At 45.6% G+C, this 23,900-nt stretch overlaps 1 protein-coding gene across 4 annotated transcripts in view; it reads left to right on the forward strand.

Annotated features, from left to right (window-relative positions):
- CAMK1D (calcium/calmodulin dependent protein kinase ID) overlaps positions 1-23,900 on the forward strand; it is a 411,293-nt gene that overhangs the window by 58,791 nt on the left and 328,602 nt on the right. The window contains exon 1 of one of the 4 annotated variants that reach the window (XM_082385590.1): positions 16,933-21,536. The exons of the other annotated variants lie outside the window; for them this stretch is intronic. Coding sequence (XP_082241716.1) covers positions 21,295-21,536 — 242 coding nt within the window. The 5' untranslated portion in view covers positions 16,933-21,294. Of the gene's footprint in view, positions 1-16,932; positions 21,537-23,900 lie in introns of those variants that run through there. 4 annotated transcript variants of the gene reach the window in all.

Raw genomic sequence — 23,900 nt, forward strand, 5'->3', positions numbered from 1 at the left:
TTCTAAGGGCCAGAGGCTTTGTGGGCAGAGCTGCGCCCTCTGTGCTTGCCATCAGGATCCCAGGGAGCTTAAGACCCGGTGTTCCTAGCCCGCATTATAACCATGTATAGCCAGTTCCCACGTCCCAGCCATCGCCTTCAGTCTGTTTGATTTGTGCCTTAGTTCACTGTCCATTGTTTACGTAAGGCCATTTTGCCTGGGCACTTTTTAAAAAAAAAAAAATTATTTATTTATTTATTTTGGCTGTGTTGGGTCTTTGTTGCTGCGCACGGGCTTTCTCTAGTTGTGGCAACAGGGGCTACTCTTCATTGTGGTGCGCGGGCTTCTCGTTGCGGTGGCTTCTCTTGTTGCGGAGCACGGGCTCTAGGCGTGCGGGCTTCAGTAGTTGTGGTGTGTGGGCCCAGTAGTTGTGGCTCACAGGCTCAGTAGTTGTGGCACACGGGCTCAGTAGCTCCGTGGCATGTGGGATCTTCCCGGACCAGGGCTCGAACCCGTGTCCCCTGCATTGGCAGGCGGATTCTTAACCACTGCTCCACCAGGGAAGTTGCTGCCTGGGTACTTCTTGATAGTTCTCAGTCATGCCCCAGCAGCTTTATTTTATTCTCTTGAAGCCAGGCATTCAGAACGATTTTTCACTGGTATTTGGTAGTTAGACCATATGAAAATTCCTCCTTGGTTTCAAGCCCTAACAGATACTGAGGAGGAGATAAATCTGTTGAGGATGAACCTTTAGTAAGGATATTTTAGTCGTGTAACAGGAGGGACAAAGAAGGAGATCTTTTCTTTCTCTGGTTATTCTTGATTTTCAGCCCGTGTTGGTAATGAGATAATTACACAATGATCAAAAGATCACTCACTAGCTCTGACTGAAGGTGCCCCAAATCCATGGGCATGACCACATAATAACAGGTATTAAAGGGGACGCAGTTCCTTGGATGTGAATAACTGCTGTGTTTCAAGTGCCAGCATGCCATGGGAACACCCAGCCAAAATGGAAGAGAGAATTTTGGAGTTTCAAAAGAAAAAAAGACCTTACAGATAAATGGAAAATAGTAATCTGGCTTATGGAACTGTTTTACCACTCTGAGCTCTCTTTAGGAAATATGGGGGTAATATAGTGATTTTTGTTTATAAAAATAGACACAATTATAATTTATTACTTTTGAGGGGATTGCTCATGTCCATGGAGTGTGTGTTGATATCTAGAAAGCACGAATGTTGTTATGGTCCAGAAAAACAGAGCAAGGAGGGGGATTTTTATGCCCCTTCCCTTTACTTTTAGACACGTGAGAGAGATTTCATCTTACACTCTCCATGGACCTCATCTAATATTATAAGAGTGACTAGTTAACCGTATCAAAAAGAGAGGCCCCTTAAACCCTACCCTGTGACAAGTAAATTGTTACCTCTGGCTGCTGAGTGGGATACTGAGGAATACCAGGTACCCAGCACCTCTGTTTGTCTGGAAGCATCAGTGACAGAAATTTCATCTTCTTCTCTCCAATCAGATTGCCAGCTTGAAATGATAACTTGAGTATCTCAGACTTAAGCGTAAGAAACAGTTCCCTCGAGGTTCGTTCAGACAGACATAGATGTTGTATCCTGACTAATGTGGTTATTTTAGGGTTCGGTTTTTGTGGAACCAAAATCAAAAAGATCCTGAATGGTGTGTATTTGGACTTAAGGAGGCCTTTTGCCAGCACCCAGGTGATGACATTTGCTCTATTCAAGTACGCCCGGTAGCTTCCTGCTTCAAGTCTTGATCTGTCTCATTTGATGCCCCCCAGCCCGCGACGCAGTACACTCTCCGGGACCAAGTCTCTCGCCCACTTTGCTTCTTGGTCCCCTCACGCCTCCAGCTCACTGCAGCCTGTCCAGCCCAAGCCTCCTTGGAGACTTTTCTCCCGAAGGTCACGGCTGCCCATTCCAGGGGCACTTGGATCATCACATGTGTGCTGACAAGTCCCAAGTCCCCATTTCCAGCCCACGTCTCCTTCCGGAGCCCTGGCCCCTATATCCAGCGGCTCCCTGAGTAATCAAGCCCAGCACGTCTCGAGTGAACCCGCCCTCGCCCCCTGCGCCTCCCCACCTGAGTCCCCCGGTTCCCAGTGGCCCCAGTACCCTCCTCTCTTTGCCGCAGCCAGACATCCAGTTAACAGTTGGGCTCCTTCCTCTACCGTAGCCTCTCTCCTGCCAACACCCACTTCGGATCCCTCTCCCACATCATAAATTTCACTGTAAATGTCTTGCATTCCTCTGTGACCACTGACCGCCCCGCCCCCGGCCCCCATGCAGTGAGCCCTCGCCATCTCCTTCCTGAAATTCTCCAGCAACACCTTCACCGCTTTCACCGTCTTCGGCGACAGCTTTTCTCGAGCTTGTTATCCACGAGGGGCCCACAGTGATCTTCCTAAAGCACAGATCTGCTCGTGTTACTTCTCTGCTCAGACCCCGTCAGGCACTTGTCCTTGTGAAGTGTGAACTGCCTCACGTGTCGTGTAATAAGTGGAGTGACCCCGTGTCTGGGACAGTCCCAGCTTAGGTGGGCCTTCCCAGTGCACATGTGTCCCGCTTAGTGTGTCCCTGTTTGGATGATAAACTGTACGGTTTCCCTCCTGATAAGGCCGTTCACAAGGTGTCACCCACACCCGCAGCCTCCTCACCTCTGTCCTGCTCATGTTTTGCTTCAGCCGCTCTGAACGCCTAGAGCTGTGTCATGTTTCCTCTTCCGCTTTAGGCATGTGGGTCCAACCTGACCCCCCATCTTCTCTCTCGGGCTGGCTACGGCCCATCTCTTGGCCTCTGCTTAGATTTCATTTCATCCGGAAACCTTCCCTGTTCTCTCCTCCACGCTAGATAAGACACACCCCTCCTAAAGTTTCCCCCAGCTGCCGTACTGAGCTCTGAGCTCCTCTTATTGCCTTGCATTTAATTGTGTGTTTCTTTATCTCATTCCTCAAAACTAGATTCTCATCTCCTTGAGGGCGAAGGACTGTATCTTGCATTCTCTCTGAGGTTGGCCCAGTGCCTGCCAGTATCAACAAATATTGATAAGGATTTGTTAAACAAGTGAATACATGGCAAGATTAAGGTAGGATTCCTCCCAAATAAGCAAATGTCATGTATCAGTTGTCCCAAATTGTGTAGGACGACAAGAAGACTATAAAATCCGGCATTAAGAATTATATTCTTGAATGTGTTGGTGGAAGAATTGGAAATAATAACTAGAAAATTCTCCTCCTGCTATTAAAGAATCCAGGCTCGCTGTGATTGTACTGGGGCCCAGGCCATGCCAGGTATATGTCAACTCTTTAACTTTAGCTAACTTTAGCCGATCCTGCTATTACTTTACAATTTCCTCTTTAACACCCTATGCGTGAGAAGCTGTTATTTTGAGCACTGCAGCGACTCCTCTTTAATGAGACATCTTTGCGCTTTGGAATAGTTGGACTGGATGTGGAGTCAACCCCTGATACCGGGAAGGCACGTCCCCGTGCTAGATGGGCTGCTGTGTTTCTGGTTTAGGGGGTTTTCCAGGCACCTGGGCATCCCGCATGTTTCAGATGGGATCCCAGCAGGAAGGGGACCCACTCTAGATGCTTCCAGTGAGGAGACTTTAATGGAAGGGCTCATGACCAAAGTGAGTGGGGGAGGGAATCAGCAACAGATTTGGGCACCCAAGATCTAGTGCCCTTCCCCCCTCCCCTGGCAAAGGGGCAAAGAGAGGAGGCCATGAGCCCTGGAGGATGGATGACAGAGGGAACCATGGTTGTGGGGAGAAGGCCATTGCCGGAACCCTGGACCGAAGCACAGAGGGGGCAGGCAAGTGATACCCTGACCTCTCTCTTTTGCTCTCTCCTCTTCTGACTGTCTCCCATGGAAGCCGGTGATGCTGTTACCGAATGCAAGTTCATGCGCCCGACGCACAGTGAGGCCAAACAATACTGAAACGTCATAGAGTTTGGAGTGGAGAAAGGTTTACTGCAGGTCCACACAAGGAGACAGGTGGCTCATGCCCCCCAAAACCCTGAACTCCCCGAAGGCTTTTAACAAAGCATTTTTAAAGGCAAGGTGAGGGAGGGGCATGGTTCATTGTCACAGACTTCTTGATGCAGGAATCTTCCGTCCAGGTAGGTCAGGTCAGGATGTTCCTGTAAACCTCCAACAAAACAAATGTTATTCTCTGTTCTGCAACTTTTTATCTCTATAGGAATGGAAAAGTGTTACACTCTTAAAGGTCAAAGCCTTGAGACTAGGCTATAGACAGCATTCTTAACTCTAAGCAAAAGCAATAGAATACAAAGATTAAAGTGAAAGAAACAGATCTAATATGGAGTCAGATTTGTTCTTCCCTATTACAGTGCCACTTGCTGAGTTGTCCTGTGGGGCAGAGGGCAGGACACTGGAGGGTGGAAGGCAGAGCTGGGAGGTGAGGGAGAGCCAGCCTGGGCTGTCCTTGTCTGGCAGCCTTGGAGGCTGTTCCCCTTCCTTCATTCGGTTTCACTTATTTTCCTCTCTGGGAGCTGTCACAGGGCTAGCAGGACGCTCCTAGCTTTATGGAACTCATGCTTTCTTGGCAGGAAGGTGCTGGGCTCTGTCCGGCCTGTTGAGCATCCTTGCTGGCTCCTGGGAGCTGTCTCACCTGGGCTCCTGATTCGGGAACTGGACTGAGGGATTTTAGGCCGCTGCAAGTAAACACTCGCTAAAGACTCGGACCTCACCGTTCTTTCTCACTGAAGCTTCTTATTCCACTTTCAGAGTTCTGCCCCGTGTCATCCCTCAAAGCTGTCTGTTCCTCCCCATCTCTGTTTCCACCACCTGAATCCCAGGCACCATCCTCTCTCTCCTGGGCGGAGGCAGTAACTTCACAGTGCTCCCCCCGCCCTTTCGTTTTGTCCTTCTTCTGCTTCTTTTTTTAATTATTCCATTAAAAAAATATTTATTTATTTATTTATATTTTATTTGGCTGCATTGGGTCTTAGTTGCAGCATGCAGAATCTTTAGTTGTGGCATGCAGGCTCTTAGTTGCGGCATCTGGGATCTAGTTCCCTGACCAGGGCTTGAACCCGGGCCTCCTGCATTGGGAGTGCGGAGTCTTAGCCACTGGACCGCCGGGGAAGTCCCTTGTTTTGTCCTTCTTCGATGTCACCTCCTCCACAGGCGCATCACCACTGTCCTGGAAGACGGCAGTTGATCAAGGCACGTCCTGTTCCGAAGCTTCCATCCGCTTCCCACCGCGTGCAGAACACAACCCAACATCCTTACCTTGGCACAGGGGTTCTGATGTGGGGCCTCTACCCCCTTCCCCAGCCCCCCTCTCATTCTTGCAGTTACGCCTCCCTCACCAGCCCCTGCAGCCCCTGACTTCCAGCACCCGGGCACTTCCCCAGCTCTGGGCCTTGGACCCGCTCTTCCCTCTTTTCTGTCTCCTCCTCCCCCAACCCCTCTCTTGGCCTCTCTGGCTGCTCCTCACGCGGTTGCAATGTCACCTCCTCGGAGCACTCTTTCCTGGCCACCCAGTGTCACAGTGGCTGTTCCCAGCCCTGCTGTCTCTCTCCTGACACCTGTAACTCGACACATCCATCCTGGTGTGCCCGGCATTTAGCGCAGGGGCTGGCAAACTGTCGGCACCAAGTTCAGGTCTGAGGAAGGTGACCCCACAGGTGCACCTGGAAGACAAGGGCAGAGGCAGTTGTGTCTGCAGCTGCAAGTCTCCTGAGCTTTCCCTTCTGGCAGGTACCTGGGCTGTGTGTGCATGACTGTTTGCATTCACTGGATTTAATTTACTGGTTTGGTGGCCCGTGGGCCACCTGGACCAAGGGCAATCAGCTCCTAGAGCAGCAGCTCTAGGACCACCCCTAGTGCGGGGGTCCCTTAAGTGGTCGTGGGTCGCCTACTTTCGTTTTGGCTCCTGCGTTCTACCTTGCTTGCTTGCTTGCTTTCTCCTCTTACTCTTTGCAGCCTCTGACTTCTTGCCTCGTTTTCACCGCCAGCCACAGTGATGAAGACACACACACGTCCCTTCTCTCTCTTGCCCTTTTCTCTCGGACACAAGTCAGCAGCCAGGATAATCGTCAGAACCCCTTATCACTTCAGATCGGCTCTTTTCGAATTTGTGAGCATTTGGAGGGGATTAACCTGATGTTGACCTTGGTACTCACCATAAAGAGAGGGATTGCTCGGCAAAGCAATGTGATAAATGTGGCTCCCAGGGCAGCCATTGGCTCTGTGAGAGAACCAGGCGTCGTGGGGCAGTTAGCCCTGCTGGCAGGAGGGTTGATGTCAGTGTGACAGGGGGACAGCGCCCCTCAGCCCTGAGGTTTTGCTTCTGATGAACATGAAAGGGATCAGATTGCTTCAGAATATCTAGAGCTTCACTAAATCAAATTAGCCTTCACCCAAGTCATTTGAATTAATTACACGACTTTCCCCTGGTCCTACTTGCGGGCCAAGCACGGTAGTCTGGGAATGAGGCAAGATGTTGCCGGCTTTGCAGATGAAGAAACGGTGGTCCAAGAGCTGCTCAGGCTGTAACTACCACAGGCCTTCCCAGGGGCAGAGCTGGAGCCGGAACCCACGTGTCTTGAGTGTTGGATTTCTCTCTTGCTTCCTTCTGGAGCTTGGCAGTCTTGGAGATTTTGTGTCTCAGTGTGATTCATATTTTTGAATGCTTTTAGGGGCTTTTGCATAACAAATCAGGAGCTTGGCCTCATTTTCTTATTTGCCGAAATGGGTATTCCCTCCACCTTGGTCTCGGTGTCTTATTACTGTAGTAGAGAAAGGAAGAAGAAATGAAAACAATAAACCAAAATGGTAAAGGGAGTTTTGTGGGAAAGTTAATCAAACACGCATCACCTCTACAGTATGCTGCTTGGAGCCCCCGAGCTGTTTTTCACAACTGTGCTGTCATCCCTGGCTTTTGAGGGCAGAAGTGGACACTGGGATCAGCTCTTAGCTGGTTCCTTACCGAATGGGAGGGAGCTGGGCTTGCAGTCGGGTGCAAGTGAATCCGAGGCTGGGATCCTTCAGTCACTGGGATGAAAGGAGATAATGTAGAGACCTGGGACCCAGGTACTGAGTGGGGTGTGGGACCCAGGTACTGAGTGGGGTGCAGGACCAATCCTCAGACACCCCCAAGGGAACCGGTTAATCACACACCACCAAGAGGTGATAAATGGTCCCCATCTCCACAAGGAATAATTTGCTTAAAAGATTCACCAATACCTTTGGCTGGGCTAAGGGATGCCCAGATAGCTGGTGAAACATTATTTCTGGGTGTGTCTGTGAGGGTGTTTCCGGAGGAGATTAGCATTTGAATCAGTACACTGCATAACAGAGAGCCTTCCCTAAAGTGCGGGAGCCTCATCCAATCCTGAGGGCCTGTGTAGAACAAAAAGGTGCAGGAAGGGCAGACTCACTCTCTTCTTGAGCTGGACATCCATCTCCTCCTGCTCTGGGACATTGGAGCTCCTGGTTCCTGGGCCTTCAGACTCGGGGGCTTCACGCATTGGCTTCCCTGGTTCTCGGGCCTTTGAACTCAGACTGAATCGCACCTCTGGCTTTCCTGGTTCTTCTGCTGGCAGACAGCCGACTGGGGGGCTTCTCAGCTTCCATGACTGCGTGACAATTCCTATAATAAATCTCCTCCTGTATCTCTCTGTATCTCCTACTGGTTCTGTTTCTCTGCAGAACCCTGACTAACACTCAGAGTGATGAACCTGCAGAACAGATACACGTTTGCGGCCCTGCTCCTGGCCGACTCTCAGCTCCGTTTCATCCGGGTGCTACGAGCGGTCAGGCCTCACCTGGTGAATGGTTGTGTTTAGCGTCCCCGTGTCAATGGGAGGACTACCTGTCCGTTAGGCAAGCATTTCAGGATGCCTCACTTCCTGCTGTCCATGGGCGGATCTGTGAGTGCCTCTGAGTTTGAAGTATCGTCCCTCCTTGGTGCAATGGGACGGGAGATGTGCGTTCCTGGTCTACACGGCAAAGGGTTGGATCTTGAGCATCTGTGGTACCGCGGCTTAGTTGGTCACTCACAAGATAGGGATGAAGCCCCCTGGGTTAGGGTCCCCAGGACCACCACGGTTTGGTGATTTGCTAGGAGAACTCACAGGACTCAGCGGATAGTCTTACTCGTGGCTGTGATTTATTACAGTGAGAGGATACAGAGCAAAATCAGCAAAAGGAAAAGGCACGTGGGGCGAAGTCCAGGGAGACCAGGCGCGAGCTTCCAAGGGTCCTTTCCCTGTGGAGCCACACAGGATGAGCTTAATTCCCCAGCAATAAGTTGTGACCCTGTGTGTGAGATGGTGTCTACTGGAGAAGCTAGGTTAAAACCCAGCAGCCTGGGTTTTTACTGGGGCTGATCATGTAGGCACCTCTGCCTGGCTGTGCCCAAATTCCAGACTCCCAGAAGGAAAGCAGATGTTCAACATAAACCTTTCACCCATCGTGGAAGCCTTCATAGGCGTAGTACAATTTTATCCTTAGCTCGAGTGGAATGAGACACTTATGTGGTCGCCTACCGTAGAGGCAGCTGCTGCCCTGAATTTCAACGACTTTTCCTTAAGTCTTTGGAGTATCACCTGGGCTGGGTATGTTCTTCTCAGGGTGCGCTCAGTACTTCCAAAGGCCTAGGGTGATACTGAGTATTTTTGTATATGCCAACAGGGAAAAGCTCTCTTGCTTTTCTGTAGTTGTCTTACCTTGAATAATCAGCCCTAAAATTTTTTTTCTTCTGAACAAAACCCAGTCTGTTGGAGTGTTTCTCAAATTGTAGTTGGCCACAGAGTGATGATATAGAGTGTGTGGGGTTTGGAACCAGACACACCTTGACTTGTGACTTCTGACAGATTGCTCTGCCTTTCTGAATCCCATCTGTAAAATGGGAGAGTCCTTCAGGGTTTGAGGTTTTGTGATAATGTGTGTGAAAGGCCTGGCACTGAGGCCAGATGATGGGTGCCCCGTAGCTATCCACTGCTGTAGTTATCAGGGGCTGGAGCAGGGCTGGGTCCAGTCAAAGCTGTGAAGTAGGCTGGGGTCCTGGCTTTTATATTCCAGGCTGTTCTTCCACTACTTGTGAACCTTCATTACTAGCCCTGAATTAACCGGTGGCTTTAGGGATAATAGCACCTAACAGGTTATTGCTTAATGATTCCAAAAATTTAAGGACGTAAATTAGCAAATCTCCATCCATAACTGAAAAGTTAAAAAATTCCTTGCAATAGCCTCAAACCTATTAAATAATATTCCTGTATTATTCAGGGTTCAGCAGAGAAACAGAACCAAAAGGACATAGATAGATAGATAGATAGGTGGATAGACAGTTAGATAGATAGGTAATTTATCATAAGGAATTGGCTCATGTCATTATGGAGGCTGAGAAGTCCCATGATTTGCAGTCAGCAGCTGGAGGCCCGGGAGAGGTGGTGGTATAATTCCAGTCTGAGTCCGAAGGCCTGAGAAGCAGGAGAGCCAATGGTGTCAGTCCCAGTCTGAGGGCAGGGACATCGAACACCAATGTCCCAGCTTAGTAGTCAGGTGGAGAGCAAATTCTCCCTTACCTCACCTTTTTGTCCTACTCAGACCTGAACCACACTGATACATGAACAGTGTCGGACAAGGAGCCAGTCTCTGCAGTTTGCATGGTGGGAACCCTTTGCAAATCCAAGTTCTCAGGTGCCAGTCAAGGGCCAGCCTTGGAAGCAGCCCCTTCCAAGGACAGAAGTCAGGCCTGCTGTGATCACTTCCTGCATACCCCGCTCCAAGCCAGGCTTATAGAGTGATTCCGGCAGCTGAAGTCATTGCCCTGCACCTTGGGCATTGGTCCTCATCCTCTTCACCTTGGGCCCCTGATCTCAGACCTGCCTTGGAGAAGAATCCTCATTCTGAGCAGCTCTTGACCTCTTTTCTCCAACCCTGGTCCTTTGCTTCACATCAGGTAACGGCCTCGTTTGTCCTCTGCCCTGATGGAATTATATATTTGGCTACTGTCCTCTCTGAATTGGAAGGATGAAAAGGCTTAACTCCCCCAGGACATTAATTCAGTTCCTTTCTTAAATGGCATGTTCAGCTTCTAAGAAAACCCTGTTTCTAAGCCCAGACTATTCTATCAGTAGGGCTCCCTGGGCACATCTTTGCCTTGTCACCTTCCTGTTTGCTGGGACCCCCTTTCTATTCATTTCACTGGTCTGGGACTTAACATATTGTAATGAAATTTGTCCACGACTGCTGACCTCTTACCAGGGGTAGTGGGTCTACATTTTTGGAGTCGGGCTAGGGATCACTAACCTTGAGATTTAAAAATCTCGCCATAACTTCTGAAGTTTGAGGCATCGTGGTAGAGATGTGATGGGTTTGTTCTCCGTAGCGTAGAGGAAGCCCTGCCTCTTTCCTTCCTGCCTTGCCCCAGTCTACCACACAGTTAGTAGTTTTGACTTCAGTTAGACAACAAAAAATAAAGAGACTTGCCTTTGGACACCGAGTATAAACCATATTCTCAAACGGCACTATGTTACTTTCATTTTTTTTTTTAGAAAGACATAATACTTGCATCAGATTTTGGTTTTCCATGGAATTTTCCCAAGACCTCAGCCTTCTGGTGCAGGCATCTTTCCCGTCTTCCCCTCCCAGCTGTTAAAACGGAGTCATGCACCCCTCATGGGTGGGAGACTGTCGTCTGGGTAGAACAGATGTCAAGCACCCTTGTCTACATCTCCCAGGAGCTGTTATCCCAAGCCCAGTGCCTGGCTGTCAGAGGACTATTTATTGTTCTGTATCCCACAGGCTAAAATTATTTTTCTCTTCTGCAACTCATTTTTGAAGTTATATGACAGGTGCTTTCTGTGGGTAAAAAGGCTGCGCGCCTCTCAGAGACCAGAACGGTTGTTTGCTGTGGTTTCACATGGATTGAAAGTGCTCGTATGTGGGTGCATTTATTCACTGAAGGCCAGACAGCAAGAGCCACATGTTTTTACAATTATTTTGTGAATGCACATCCCTTTATATCTGCTGGAAGCTTTATCACCATTCAGTGCGCTACGGAGATGAAATTGATACGCCTGAAATGTGCATCTTATTGTTTGCTTGCATGTGAGGGTTCGGCTGTGATGACAGCTGTGGAGTTTTCCTCTTACTGTTCATCCTCCCTCCTTCTGTTAGCATTGTCGGTGTCAACATCTGTTGCATGAACAAGCTGCAGAGCTGTGTTCTGAGTGGTTTGCACTTGAACCTGACAGTCCCCGAGTCCTGAGAGGGGCCTGCAGTTCCTTCGTTTCTCCTGCTGTGTCTTTGATACCAGGCAGGCTGAGGAGATTTTGTTTGTCTAAACAAAATGGAGAAGAATTTAGTGGCCTGACGTGTCTTACTTTATAGCAGGAACTTCTCTTTAAATCTGATGAAAGGCAGAGATGGGGCTTCCCTGGCCTGGGGTTTGTTTATCCCTTGTAACTAACTCCTCATAAAAGTCTCTTTTAAAATATGTAGTAATTACGAAAGAGTAGAGCTGTTCCCCCTTTTTCCCTCCTGCCACTCTTGTTGTATTTTAGTCCTTTAGGATATATAGATATACATTTTGTTTGTTTGTTTTGGTTTGTTTAATTTGATGTGACAAATGGCAGACTCTTTTTTTTCCCCCTCTCTCATCTAAGCTTACTTTTCTTTATTACGCTGTACTCAAAGATGGAAACTAAAACCCTCAAATAACCCGAGAAGCACTTGCTAATAGTCAGATTCAGTAAAATCTCTAGAACATAGAATGGATTGGAAGTTGTATAAATTGAATTTTCTTGCACAGAAAGGTGAAAAAATGTAAATTTGCAATTTGCATTTAAAGTTATAAAAGAGGATCTCTTTGACGGCATAAAAACACAGCGGTAATAATTCTCCAGGTCTTATTAATGAATTAGAATGGACCGAAAACTCCATAAAATTTAAACCATATGCTCAAGGAGTTATTAAAGTAGTCTTTCCTAGTAATTTGCTTTTCTTAGAACTTTGATTTCTTGTAAACGTTATACAGAAGCAGAACTTCATTCTCCTAATGTTTTATTTCAGTTGGATCTGCAAAGCCCTTCCTTTCCTGGTCACTGTTTTTAGTTGTCACCCCAAACCCTGAACATTGACCTGCAGGCAGAGTTTTCACGTCCAAAGTCTAATGATGTTGCTTTTTGAGGTCGTGAAAGGTGGTGTGTGGAGTGTTCTTCTCTCCTTTTGTTTTGCTTTCTTTTCTAAAAGGAGAAAAAAATCAAAAAGAAACTTGCAGCCGCTGTTGAGCATTTTGGGGACCGTGAAAACCCGCTTCCTCCGTTTCATTTGTAAGAAGAGGCACAATAGGAGTGAATACACCCAGGAATGTCCACAGTTCCTCCAGGAAAGGAGGCTGTGATGGTGGATTCCAGACAGAACTGAAGAAGGCGGGTGTGTCTTTGCCTCCTTCCCACCTTATCTTTTCTTCTCATTTCCTTCACTCTTTCCATCACCCCTTCCTCACTGTTTCTTTCCTCTTTAATCTTTCCCTTTGAGTCATTTTCTTTTATTCCCTTTATATATTAGCTCACAGCAGATGAGAAAACAGTGACAACCTTCAGAGAGATCTGCTTTAAAAACTCTGGAAGACCGAGCCAAAGAAATTAACCTTTAATAGTGAAATTTTGGCTTGAGTTGGAAGGATATTTTTGAGTAGGAAGTCTTCTCAGAGATTCTGTGTTTATAAAGATTTATTCAGTATTTATGGAACAGAGATGACGGATGTCCAGTCTGAGCCAGGCGCTGCTGTCAAACAAACAGATGGTTACATGGTGTCGCTGGCATTTTGAGGGCCCTGTCATGGAGGGGAAGGGACAGACAAGCATAGAAATTAGTGGTTACAACATAATATTGTAATTGCCTTCCTGGAGGCATGAACCATGGGTTGTGCTTATATAGTCAGGCATGAGAAGGACCGTGGAAATCTCCGTTTCCCCAGTCTCTTCGACTTTGAGGAAGAGAATATGCTAGTTGAGTTAATGTGAGAGTTCTGAAATGAAACCACCTTGGAACTGGTTTAAATACTGCATGGCTAGAGTTTAGTTAGAATTAGCTTTGGTTCTGCCATTTTTGTCATGGCTTCTTTGGGGTGAAAGACAGGCCTAGGCTTTCTGTCTCTTGTTATTTGGCTGGCTTCCATGTTGGCCTTGCCATTCCCAACTGTGAGATACTTAGCACCAAAATATGGGTGAGAAAAGGGAAGACACGACGGGGCTGCAGAATAGACAGACTTGCCTTTGGGTTTTCAAAGTTTCATTGCTTAGTAATGTCAACACACGTTTTTAGACAGGAGACTATCCCAAGGTCTTTTCCTGACTTGCCTTTAGCCATTGTAACCGTCACATCTGCACTGTCTGAAGTCATAAAAAGAAAAAAAAAAAGAAAAAGAGTTCCCAGTCTTTTTAATGTAAAAACCATAAAGCATGCCCTTGACAACGGCTGAAAATTATATCACTAATTTATTTTTATTGTTAGTATAACTTCAAATTGCCTTCCTTATCTTCTTGCCTGACTATTGTTTTCTGGGCCGAAGTTAACAATGCTTTGGAAGTCAGCTCAGAGGTGAACAAATGATGTAGTCGTAATAGCAGATAGAGGCCTGCTGTTGGCATTTGGTGAACGTCAAATACTAATTTTAACAATGATAAATTTGGGGAAGGAACGAGAAGTTCCCAGCTAGTGAAAGGAAGCTGTTCCGTGTGAGAAGCTCTTGTTATTTGTAGATACCACTGTTCATTTCCATGGCAGATAGGAAATATGGCCTCTTTGCCTTAATTATTACCTTCCTCATTCAGCCTACTAATTTTTGAGGAAACTCAGGTTTTTCAAATAGGGAAAGTAGCCAAGATAAAAATCCTTTTTCTTTTTGTGATCAAGGCCCTTTGCAGAAACGTTCATGCCAATAATTACTGAACCCTTTGGAGTTAAAACTCTTGGTTCTTGTTGATCTGGTTTTTAGTCTGTCCTTCCCTCCATGCTTTCAGATGCTACATGTGCTGTATTTTGGTTTGACTTTGACATCCTTTGAGAATTCTGTGACTTCTTCTAAGATTACACCAGACACCCTTAACTTATTCCTGTTGGATTAATGGAGAGAAAGGGTTCTGAAATGGGACCATTCCAACAGGCAGTATCCCCAGTTCATCCTAAGACACCTCACCTTTTCTAGGATCAGTTGTTTCAAATTGATATTTTTAGTCTTGTATCTCATTTTAGCTTTGAGGACACAACATTAATGATGTAATTTAACTGTAAAGGTTCATTCAAAGTCATTGTCAGTACTGGAAGCATTAGAGAAGGTATTGGAAGGTTGACTGCATCCTCCTTCTTTTCCTGTGCATGTGTGTGAAGACTTTTCTACAGAAATTCATTCAGAGCCCTTGAAGGGAATGACTGACAGCTGCCCATCACATCGGGGTGAGAGGCTCAGTGGGGAGCCTGGGTCTCTGCTGTCCAGTGGGGAGCCTTCAGATGGTTCTCTAGAGGGGAAATCACAGAGCTGCCTGCCTTCCTAGTCCAGATTTGTTTGGAGAAGAGAGTTAGGCGGGCACTTGAATGGTTTGAATTTTTCATGACAAAAACAAAGTGAAAGATTTTTCTGACATCGGACATTTTGTTTGGGCCTGTGGGGCGGATTCTGTTTTTTCTCTTTTACCTTTTGTTTTCATTCTTTTGTACTGTTTTTAAGGACAGCAATGAGAAGTATCCCTGGACCATTTATCCCAGAGAAGAACATCGGCTGTGACTATGGCACAAGGAGAACGTACGGCAGGGCCATCCTAAAGGGTGATGCTGTCCCTTAGGGCTCCTTGGTCCTGGTAACTTTCTCAAACTCTCTGTGCTCCGGTCCCTTCCTCTGTATAATGGAGACAACAGCCTCTTTGGATGTTGCAGTGATTAACTGAGATCGTTCTTGTCAAACCCTTAGAATAGTCCCTGGTACATAGTAAGCAGTTCCTGGTTATTACTGTATGAATATACCCTAATTCTGTTAGGTCGTGTTATTACGTGATGAGAGATTCTAGTTTCTTGGTACACTGATACGGTTGTAGAAACTTGGAACAGATGTCTACTCAGACCAGTGTTCAATGACTGTTTGGCCATGCCTTGGTCATTTGGATCTGAGAAGAAGTCCAATCTAGCAGCTTACTCTTTTCATCAAAGCCCACTTTGCCACACTAATTTGGACCGTGCAGGGCGCCTCCAAAGCTGAGTGGGCGGAGCCCAAATGGGCCTCTGAAAGGCTGCGGTCACCTTGAGTAGCTGCTCTGGTGTTGAGAGTATAAAACACTGTAAAGGGTCCCTTGTAAACCATTAGAGAAAGGATGCTTGACTATTACCCAGCTCCTCCACTAACCAGGTGTGTGTCCCTTGGGTCAGACAGCTATTCATTCATTCATTTGCTTATTTAACTGCTCCATTTGTAAAAAATGCTAAAATATTTTAAAGTAAATTGAAGATATCTTATTGCAGCATTAATCACAATAACCAAGACATGGAAACAAGCTAAGTGTCCATCACCATATGAATGGATAAAGAAGATATGGTATTGATAAAATGGAGTATTATTCAGCCATGAGAAAAAAGGAAATCCTGCCATTTGCAAAAACATGGATGGACCTAGAGATAAGTCAGATAGACAAAGACAAATACTGTATGATATCACTTATATGTGAAATCTAAAAAAGCTGAACTTGTAGAAGCAGAGAGTAGAAAGGTGGTTACCAGGGGCTGGGGGGTGGGGAAGTTGGGGAGATGTTGATCAAAGGGTACAGACTTGCAGTTAGAAGATGAATAAGTTCTGGGGATCTAATGCACAGCATGGTGACTATAGCTAACATACTCTACTATGTACTTGAGAGTTGCTAAGAGACTAGATGGTAAATGTTCTCGCCACAAGAAAGAAATGGTAATTATGTGAGGCACTGGAGGTGTTAGCTAACACTGCAGTGTAATCGTACTGCAGTATGTAAGTGTATCAAAGCAACATAAAGCAACATGTTGTACACCGTAAATTTACACAATGTTATATGTCAGTTACCTCTCAACTTCAAAAATAGGTATCTTGACATTCCACCCCTAATAATACTTAGTATGGATTAAGTATTAATCCCGTCCTGCGAAGAAAGGAAAGAAGGAAGGGAGGGAGGGAGGAAAGAAGGAAGGAAGGAAGGAAAGGGGGGAGGGAAGAAGGAAGGAAGGAAGGAAGTTTCCCCATAAAACTAAAATAACATGATCACAACTAACACAATTAATAATTTTTTAATATCCTCTAATACCAGTTCCTGTTTAGTTTCCCCATGTGTGGTCAGGTCATATACTGAATTTACTTTATGTCACTACAGTTGCTTCATACAAGGAACGAGGAAGAAGGACTAACTGAATGATCTCTAAGGCGCATTGCTTTATGTTTAATAGCTTTAGGGAGCTGCTCTGATTTTGTTCGTTTATCTCTCGTTCTTGCAGCAGGAGGATTCAAAGTTTATAGACATAAACTGTGGCTCTATAGCAGGATGAGATGGAAATTTGGAAATGATTTGGTTTACGGGATCAGTAGAGACAGGTTGGGGTTGCCTCACACTGGCCTTGACCTGTAGGTCAACCTGTAGGTTGGGCAGACTGAGCGTTGACACTGGTTAGAAAAATTGTACACTTGCCAGAGAGAAAGAGGCAGTCAATTCATTTTAAACCCAGCAGGTTTGGGTTTAACCTTGCATTTTATATGTTCCATAAATGTTCATAATGCCATTTAGAGCTAGCTGAGGACTTTGAGAGTCTTTTTGATTTCTTCTTTTTTTTTTTTTAATTGCAGTATAGTTGATTTACAATGTTGTGTTAGTTTTAGGTGTACAGCAAAGTGATATATTACACACACACACATATGTGTGTGTGTGTGTGTGTGTGTATATATATATATATATATATATATATATATATATATATATATATATACTTTTTCAGATTCTTTTCCATTATAGGTTATCACAAGATATTGAATATAATTCCTTGTGCTATACAGTGGGTCCTTGTTGTTTATGTATTTTATATATAGTAGTGTGTATCTGTTAATCCCAAACTCCTAATTTATCCCTCTCCCCTGATTTCATTTTGTTATTTGAGAGTCTAGTGTTTTATTCAAGGAGACTAAATGCTGGGTCTCTCAGGTTACGGGTCTAGGAAATACCTATTGTTCCAGAACACAGAATGAAAAAGTCATGCAGCGACCGCCTGTGGGTGGATATCAGGTGCTCCCGCCCAGAGGCCCCTGTGGTGGGCGCGTTCTCCGCATCATGCAGGGGCCCCGGTGAAGCCTCTTCCTGGCTTCTTTGCCTTCCCACCACACCTGCCCCAGGCCCCCGGGGGCCGCGTGTGAAGCGTGCGGGCCCATTAACAACACAGCCTTTCCCACCTGAGCTCTGAACCAGTTGAGAAGTCGGGCTGAGGGTTCAGACGGATGGAGACCAAAATATTAGCTTTATTCCTGAGAAAAGCTAATGGAGGGCTGTAGTATGTGGCAATAAAGGGCTTCCTCATTCTGAACCTCTGACTCAGGCCACGCTGGTTTAGGGGAGAGAAGCAGTAGGTGGGCTTCCAGCAGGTTCCCAGGAGTAGGGAGGGAGAGGGGGCTGGATGTTCACCCCTCCTGCTCCTCTGGGCCAGCCTGGGACGCAGGGAGGGGCCACTGCTGGGAAAGGGCCATCAGGGCTGTGGGGTGACTCCTCCCCCTTTACCCTGACCTTCCCCTTGGGGCTGGGTGTTCCCCAGCATCATGGGTGCCTCCTGGGTTCTTCCCTCTGTCTTAGCCTCAGTGACTAATTGATTTAGAGGGGGTGAGAGAGGTAAGTTCTGATAAGAGTATCGTTCAGTAAATATTGTCATTTCTATGACAGGCACTCCTAGAATAGATAAGTCTTTTTTCTTTCTTTTTTTTTTTAAAAGAGCATTTATTTATTTATTTATTTTGGCCGCACAGCGTGTGGGATCTTAGTTCCCCAACCAGGGGTCGAACCCGTGCCCCCGGCAGTGGAGTCTTAACCACTGGAGGGCCAGGGAAGTCCCTGGAATACGTAAATCTTTACGTATTGAAGACATTTACCTTCAACATTTTGCCCAAACTCTGAATTTTTGTTGAATGAATGAATTTTTGTTGAAACTACTTGTTTGCATGTGGAGGGCAGAGACTTTAGGATGGTTTTGTGGGTGTGTGTTTGTGTTTGGTGGGTGGGGCAGAGAGGAAGTGGGATGAAGAGCTAAGGCCTTCTGGAAGATTTATCACCTAGAGGAGTTCCAGGCTTCTCTGAAGGGGTGCCTGTGCCTGGGGTCCCTGTAGTCAGCTCCTCTGGCTGACGGACCTTCCATCCCTGGGTCCTGGGAACGAGGCAAAGATGTGGGGACTTGAGGCAGTACTTGTTTTGGGAGCCTCCTCCTTTCCCAAGTGGCCAGTTGTCCCCTCATCAAGGGAGAGGGTTGAGATGAGCCATCCAGGTGCGGAGAAGAGGTTGGTGTGATAGGAAGGAGGACCCAGTGGCTGGTAGAGCGGGGAGGGGAGGGGATTGGATCAGCAATGTTTGCTGATCCCTAACAAAAAGTATAGAAACCATACCTTTTTTCCAGCATGTTCTGAGAGCAGAGTATGAAGCAGGATAGGGAGTATCTAAAAATTTTTTTTTTTAATTTTTATTTATTTATTTATTTTTGGCTGTGTTGGGTCTTCGTTTCTGTGCGAGGGCTTTCTCTAGTTGTGGCAAGCGGGGGCCACTCTTCATCACGGTGCGCGGGCCTCTCGCTATCGCGGCCTCTCTTGTTGCGGGGCACAGGCTCCAGGCGCAGGCTCAGTAGTTGTGGCTCACGGGCCTAGTCGCTCCGCGGCATGTGGGATCTTCCCAGACCAGGGCTCGAGCCCATGTCCCCTGCATTGGCAGGCAGATTCTCAACCACTGCGCCACCAGGGAAGCCCCTAAAATTTTTTTTACCCCATTCTTAACACTTATCATGCTAATAAGCCACGAATTTCGTCAAGAAAAAAAAATTGCTGAGGATCTAGTATTACTCAAACGTGGACAGCAGAAGTGCTTCTAGTTGCCACTTGTTGAGTAAGGACTTCTTGGTTAGGATGCTAGCTGACCAGCTCAGGTATAATTTACATAAAGTTCACAAATCTCAAAAATTTTAACCCATGTAACGACCACCTAGATCAAGATGTAGAACATTTGCATCACCCTAGAAGGCCCCTGGTCCCCTTTTCCCAGTTGGAACAACGTCCCCCTGCCCAAAGGTAATCATCATTCTGACCTCTGTCACCATAAATTAGTTTTGCCTGATTTAAATTCCACATGAATGGAATCATACTTTTGTGGGATTCATTCATGTTGTTGCGTATATAAATTGTTCATTTTTCCCCATTGCTGTGTAGTGTTCGGTTGTATGAAATTTAGGTACACATTCTACACTTGATGGACATTTGTTTGTTTCCAGTTTGGGGCTAGTATGAATACAGCAGCTAAAAATACTCTTGTGCATGTCTTTGGTGGATGGAGTATGAGTTGTTGATTAAGGTTAACAAACTGTCCCTGGAATTGAAGTTCACAATCACTAGCACAGGAAAGGATAGTGTATTGTCTGTGCCAAATGGTTTTAAAGTATATTGAAGGCATGGTACAGAAGTACAGTTGACCCTTGAACAACATGGGTTTGTACCACGTGGGTCCACTTATACACAGATTTTTTTTTCAATAGTAAATACTACAGTACTACGTCATCTTCAGTTGTTTGATCTGTGGATAGTTGATCCTTGGGATGCAGAGCTGTGGATATGGAAGAGCCACTCTAAATTATACTTGGATTTTCGACTTCCAGGAGGGCTGGTACCCCAGCTGCCACGTTATTCAAGGGTCAACTGTATACCAAACAAAGGAACGAATTTAGTCTAGTATACTTGTATTTAGCAAACCGTGCTAGTACAAAAGCAGATTATTGCTGTTGTGCTCATTGACTATGATAAATATCCTAAGCTAGAGGGTCAATTTCCTGAAAGCCGAGATTCTCATGTGAAAGTATGTTGTTTCCTCATGCTGTCTCTAAAAGGAGTGGGAAAAGGACCTTTTCATTAATTCTGCAAATAGGCATCATTTTCTAATTTTAGGTTCTCACTGTGAAGAAGAGTCATGAATTACTAAAAACTCTGAGAATATAAACTAGTTTTGGGGGGAGTCCCCTGAATTGGAATGAATAAAGATTTTAAATATTCATTTATGTTTTTCTTTCCGTGTCATTTTGGATATTGTGATGAAAAAAAAAATTTGCTGCTGATTGAGAACCCCCGAATACTCTTATAAAAATTTAATTCCCCCCGTATTAACTAGGCTTTTTTAGAAAGCCTGTTTTCCTCTAATAAGTTGCTAGAAGGAAAATCTGTTAGCCTAGAGAATTGATGGATAGAAGTAGAATAGGAAAACTGAACTGACCACCATCAGGGGATGCTGCATTGATTTAAATTTTAAAAGAGCCTGGGTTTAATCAAAGTGAAGAATTAGGTTAGCATTCCCCTTGACAAGAATGGGAAAAATTCTAGTGACCAACGCTGCACACATACATTTAAGGCATCACCACCTCTTTATAGCCACCTAACAATATTTTTTAACAACCTACAGGAGGGGAATCTGGCAGTGTGAATCAGTATTAAAGATGTGCAGTCCTGGCCTGGGAATCTTCCGTGTACATACACCTGCTCATGTAATGAAATGACATGTGTACACGGTTATCACTGAAACTTTGCGTGTAACACCAAAACATCAGAAGCCACCCAGTGTCCATCCGTCATCAGGGAGCAGTTGAGGGATGGTGTATGTGTACAGTAGAATGCTGTGCAGTTGTTAAAGGGGAGTGAGGAAGGTCTACATTCTGATGTGGGATGCTGTCCGGGTACATTGTCAAGTACAAGAAACAGGTGGAAAGTAGTGTAGACAGTGTGGTATCTTTATGTAAGAAAGATTGGGTTATGAACATATGTAGGTGAATTTGCTAATATTTGCATAGAGAAATGCTAGATGGATAAACAGGAAACTAATACAGATGTGTACCTGGAGCAGGCAGAGGGGAACGGAGCGATTGGGAATAGATACAGGAAGAGCTCCTGCGCGTATCTTTTTATATCGTGTTGACTTTTTGAATGATGCAGAAAACAACCAACCAGCGGAAGTGAATCTGTCCGGGCATTGCCCTTTGACACTGAACCAGACCAAGAGTAGGTGGCATGAAGCTGGTTGAATGCATCATGAAAAGATGAGGCCATGGGCGCCGTTTCATTTCTCAGAAGCTAAGTCAGTGCATTCAGTGCTTGTTGAGCCAATCTGCCAGTCCGACGTGCCAGGCGCTATTTTAGGCGCTGTCAGCAGGCGCCTTACGGTCCAGGCTTTCATAAGGCTGGCGTTGTTGAAGGAGCAGGCAGACAACAAGCAGGTGATGAGCGAGGGAGAGAAGCCTGCTACTGCTGGGGTCCAGGGAAGGAGGTAAAAGGGGTCCGTGCGGAGGTCAGAAGGGAGGGTCATTGCTGATCTACATCGCTATGTCTTTGTGGTGCCTTTGTGAACAATATTCTTACAGAGGGGGTAATACAGTGGGGTCAATTCTCACTTCTAATCTTTTGCTATCGCAGTCAGGATTTCATTTTACCGTAAGATCAGTATCACTTAAGTTTCAAACAGAGACATAAACACATTAGAGCAGTCACTGTACCCCAGTCTACTGCTGTGTTGGCAGGAGACCCGAAGTTAGTGGAATAAATAAAAAGTTGATTTGACCGTTCTGGTTTGTTTTCACAGCAGTGGGGCTGTAGTGGGGATAATGTTATCTGTATGATTTGGCTTCTCCTCTGGTTTTCAATCCCTTGGCCTGGAGAAGAGGTTTCACCCATTTAACAAGGTTTTGTTTGTTTGTTTGTTTTAATTTTTATTGGAGTATAGTTGATTTACAATGTTGTGTTAGTTTCAGGTGTACAGCAAAGTGAATCGGTTACACATATAATACATACATCCACTCTTTTTTAGATCTTTTCCCATGTAGGTCATTACAGAGTATTGAGTAGAGTTCCCTGTACTATATAGTAGGTTCTTATTAGGTATCTATTCTATATATAGTAGTGTGGATATGTCAATCCCCATCTCCCAATTTAGCCCTCCCCCTCCCTTTCCCCCTTGGTTACCCATAGGTTTGTTTTCTACATCTGTGACTACTGAATTCAGTTTTCAAAGAGAAAATAAGAAACACAAGGATGCAAAGGTGAGATAGGGCAATGGGGAAATTCAGCAAAGGTGGGCTGATTCTCTAATGCCTTTTGCTCTTTGGGGCAGCAGTTTAGCGAGAGACGTCTTTAACATAAACGTAACCCAAAGCGGTGGGAATCTTTCACAATTAGTTTTAGGCATTCTTCCCCTATGATTGTAGTCGATACATGGTCCTAATAGCAGATGAGCGGCCCTGGGTGGAGACTGTGTTGTTTTGCTAAAACATCTTTGGAGCCAGAAGTTTGTTGCTTGTCACAGAAACTGAAGACTGTTCTCCTGGGAGCATCTCTGTCTCCTAAGTGCACAGTAGACGCTATGCTCTGCTATCCACTTACCCTGAATACTCCCATCCAACACTTCTTGCATCTTCTGCACACAGCAAGGGCCTTAGCTCCTTTGTGCGTCAACGAAAGAAGACGTGTGTGTATTCACAGTGGTTTTAGGGTTTTGCCAAAACCCCAGTTCTGTTAATTTCATGAAAAATACATGATTCTTTTATGGGCATGTTTTCCTGAATGTTCAGTTTGTATTTCTGGCCTGTTAAGAGTTTTTTTTAAACTGCTGATAAGCATTTGACCATATTTGCGAGCGTCTCAGGGCAGCCCGGCGCGATGGGTGTAAAATGACAATAGTAACAAGGACAACAAAAATAGAGTTGACGTTTGTATATTTCATTGGCGCTCACTCACTGAGATTTCTTTGTCCTATGTGTTATTAGAAAGGAGAGGGATCCAAGGACTGACGAAACAGGCTCAGTGGGCTGATTGGATTCAGGGAGCTTTTATTTTTAACCAGTTAAGGTAAGGGGGTCTTCTCATGTTGATGAGAATAATTCAGAGGGCAGCACTTAACAGCAGCATGGACAGGACCATTCTGAGTGGACTAGGAAGAAGAAAGGAGCATTATGCTAGAGAAGGTGCATCTCTGGCAACATTCCGTCGAGCAAACAGTGGCTGGAATTCGTGTTGGGAGCAAACTTATTTCCTGACTAACTGGGTTAGGGAATGAAATTAAACTCTAAGAGTTAAAAAAGTATGTATATATATATTTATAAATGTATCATGTATTGGTGCTCATGAGTGTTTGTCAGTAAATTTGATCATTTGTTTATATTCAAAAGTTGACCTTTTTAAGTAAACAACAAGAATTCATACCCCTCCAGCACATCTGTATCTATGTCAACCAGTTTTCTCACGTCTGCGGTTGCCACTGGTGTGTTTTCACTACCAAGTTCCTGGTGCTTTTTTCTCACCTAGGGCCTGAGACTCAAAGATGTGATATAAATGCTGAGCTGGGTTCTGAAAACCTGGTTAAAATGTATCTCAAAACAGTAATAAAAGTCTGTGGCTGTTCTTCCCTCTTCTTCCCATGATTGTTGAATGACTAAGTAAGAAATTAACCAAGATGACGGTGTGCAGACATCTGGCACAGGCCTTGGCAGATGGGTGTTCCATAAATTGGCATTTTCCTTCACCCTCAGAAGTGCTCTTCAACCTTTCCCCTGAGGACTCTCCAGTGTAGAGAGTAGTAAACACAAGAACTCAGGCATCTCTGGATGGTTCACGGACTCTCCTTGAGGACACTGGTGCA

Source organism: Balaenoptera borealis, assembly GCF_965194805.1.
Source record: "Balaenoptera borealis genome assembly, chromosome: 3".
Classification (NCBI taxonomy): domain Eukaryota; kingdom Metazoa; phylum Chordata; class Mammalia; order Artiodactyla; family Balaenopteridae; genus Balaenoptera; species Balaenoptera borealis.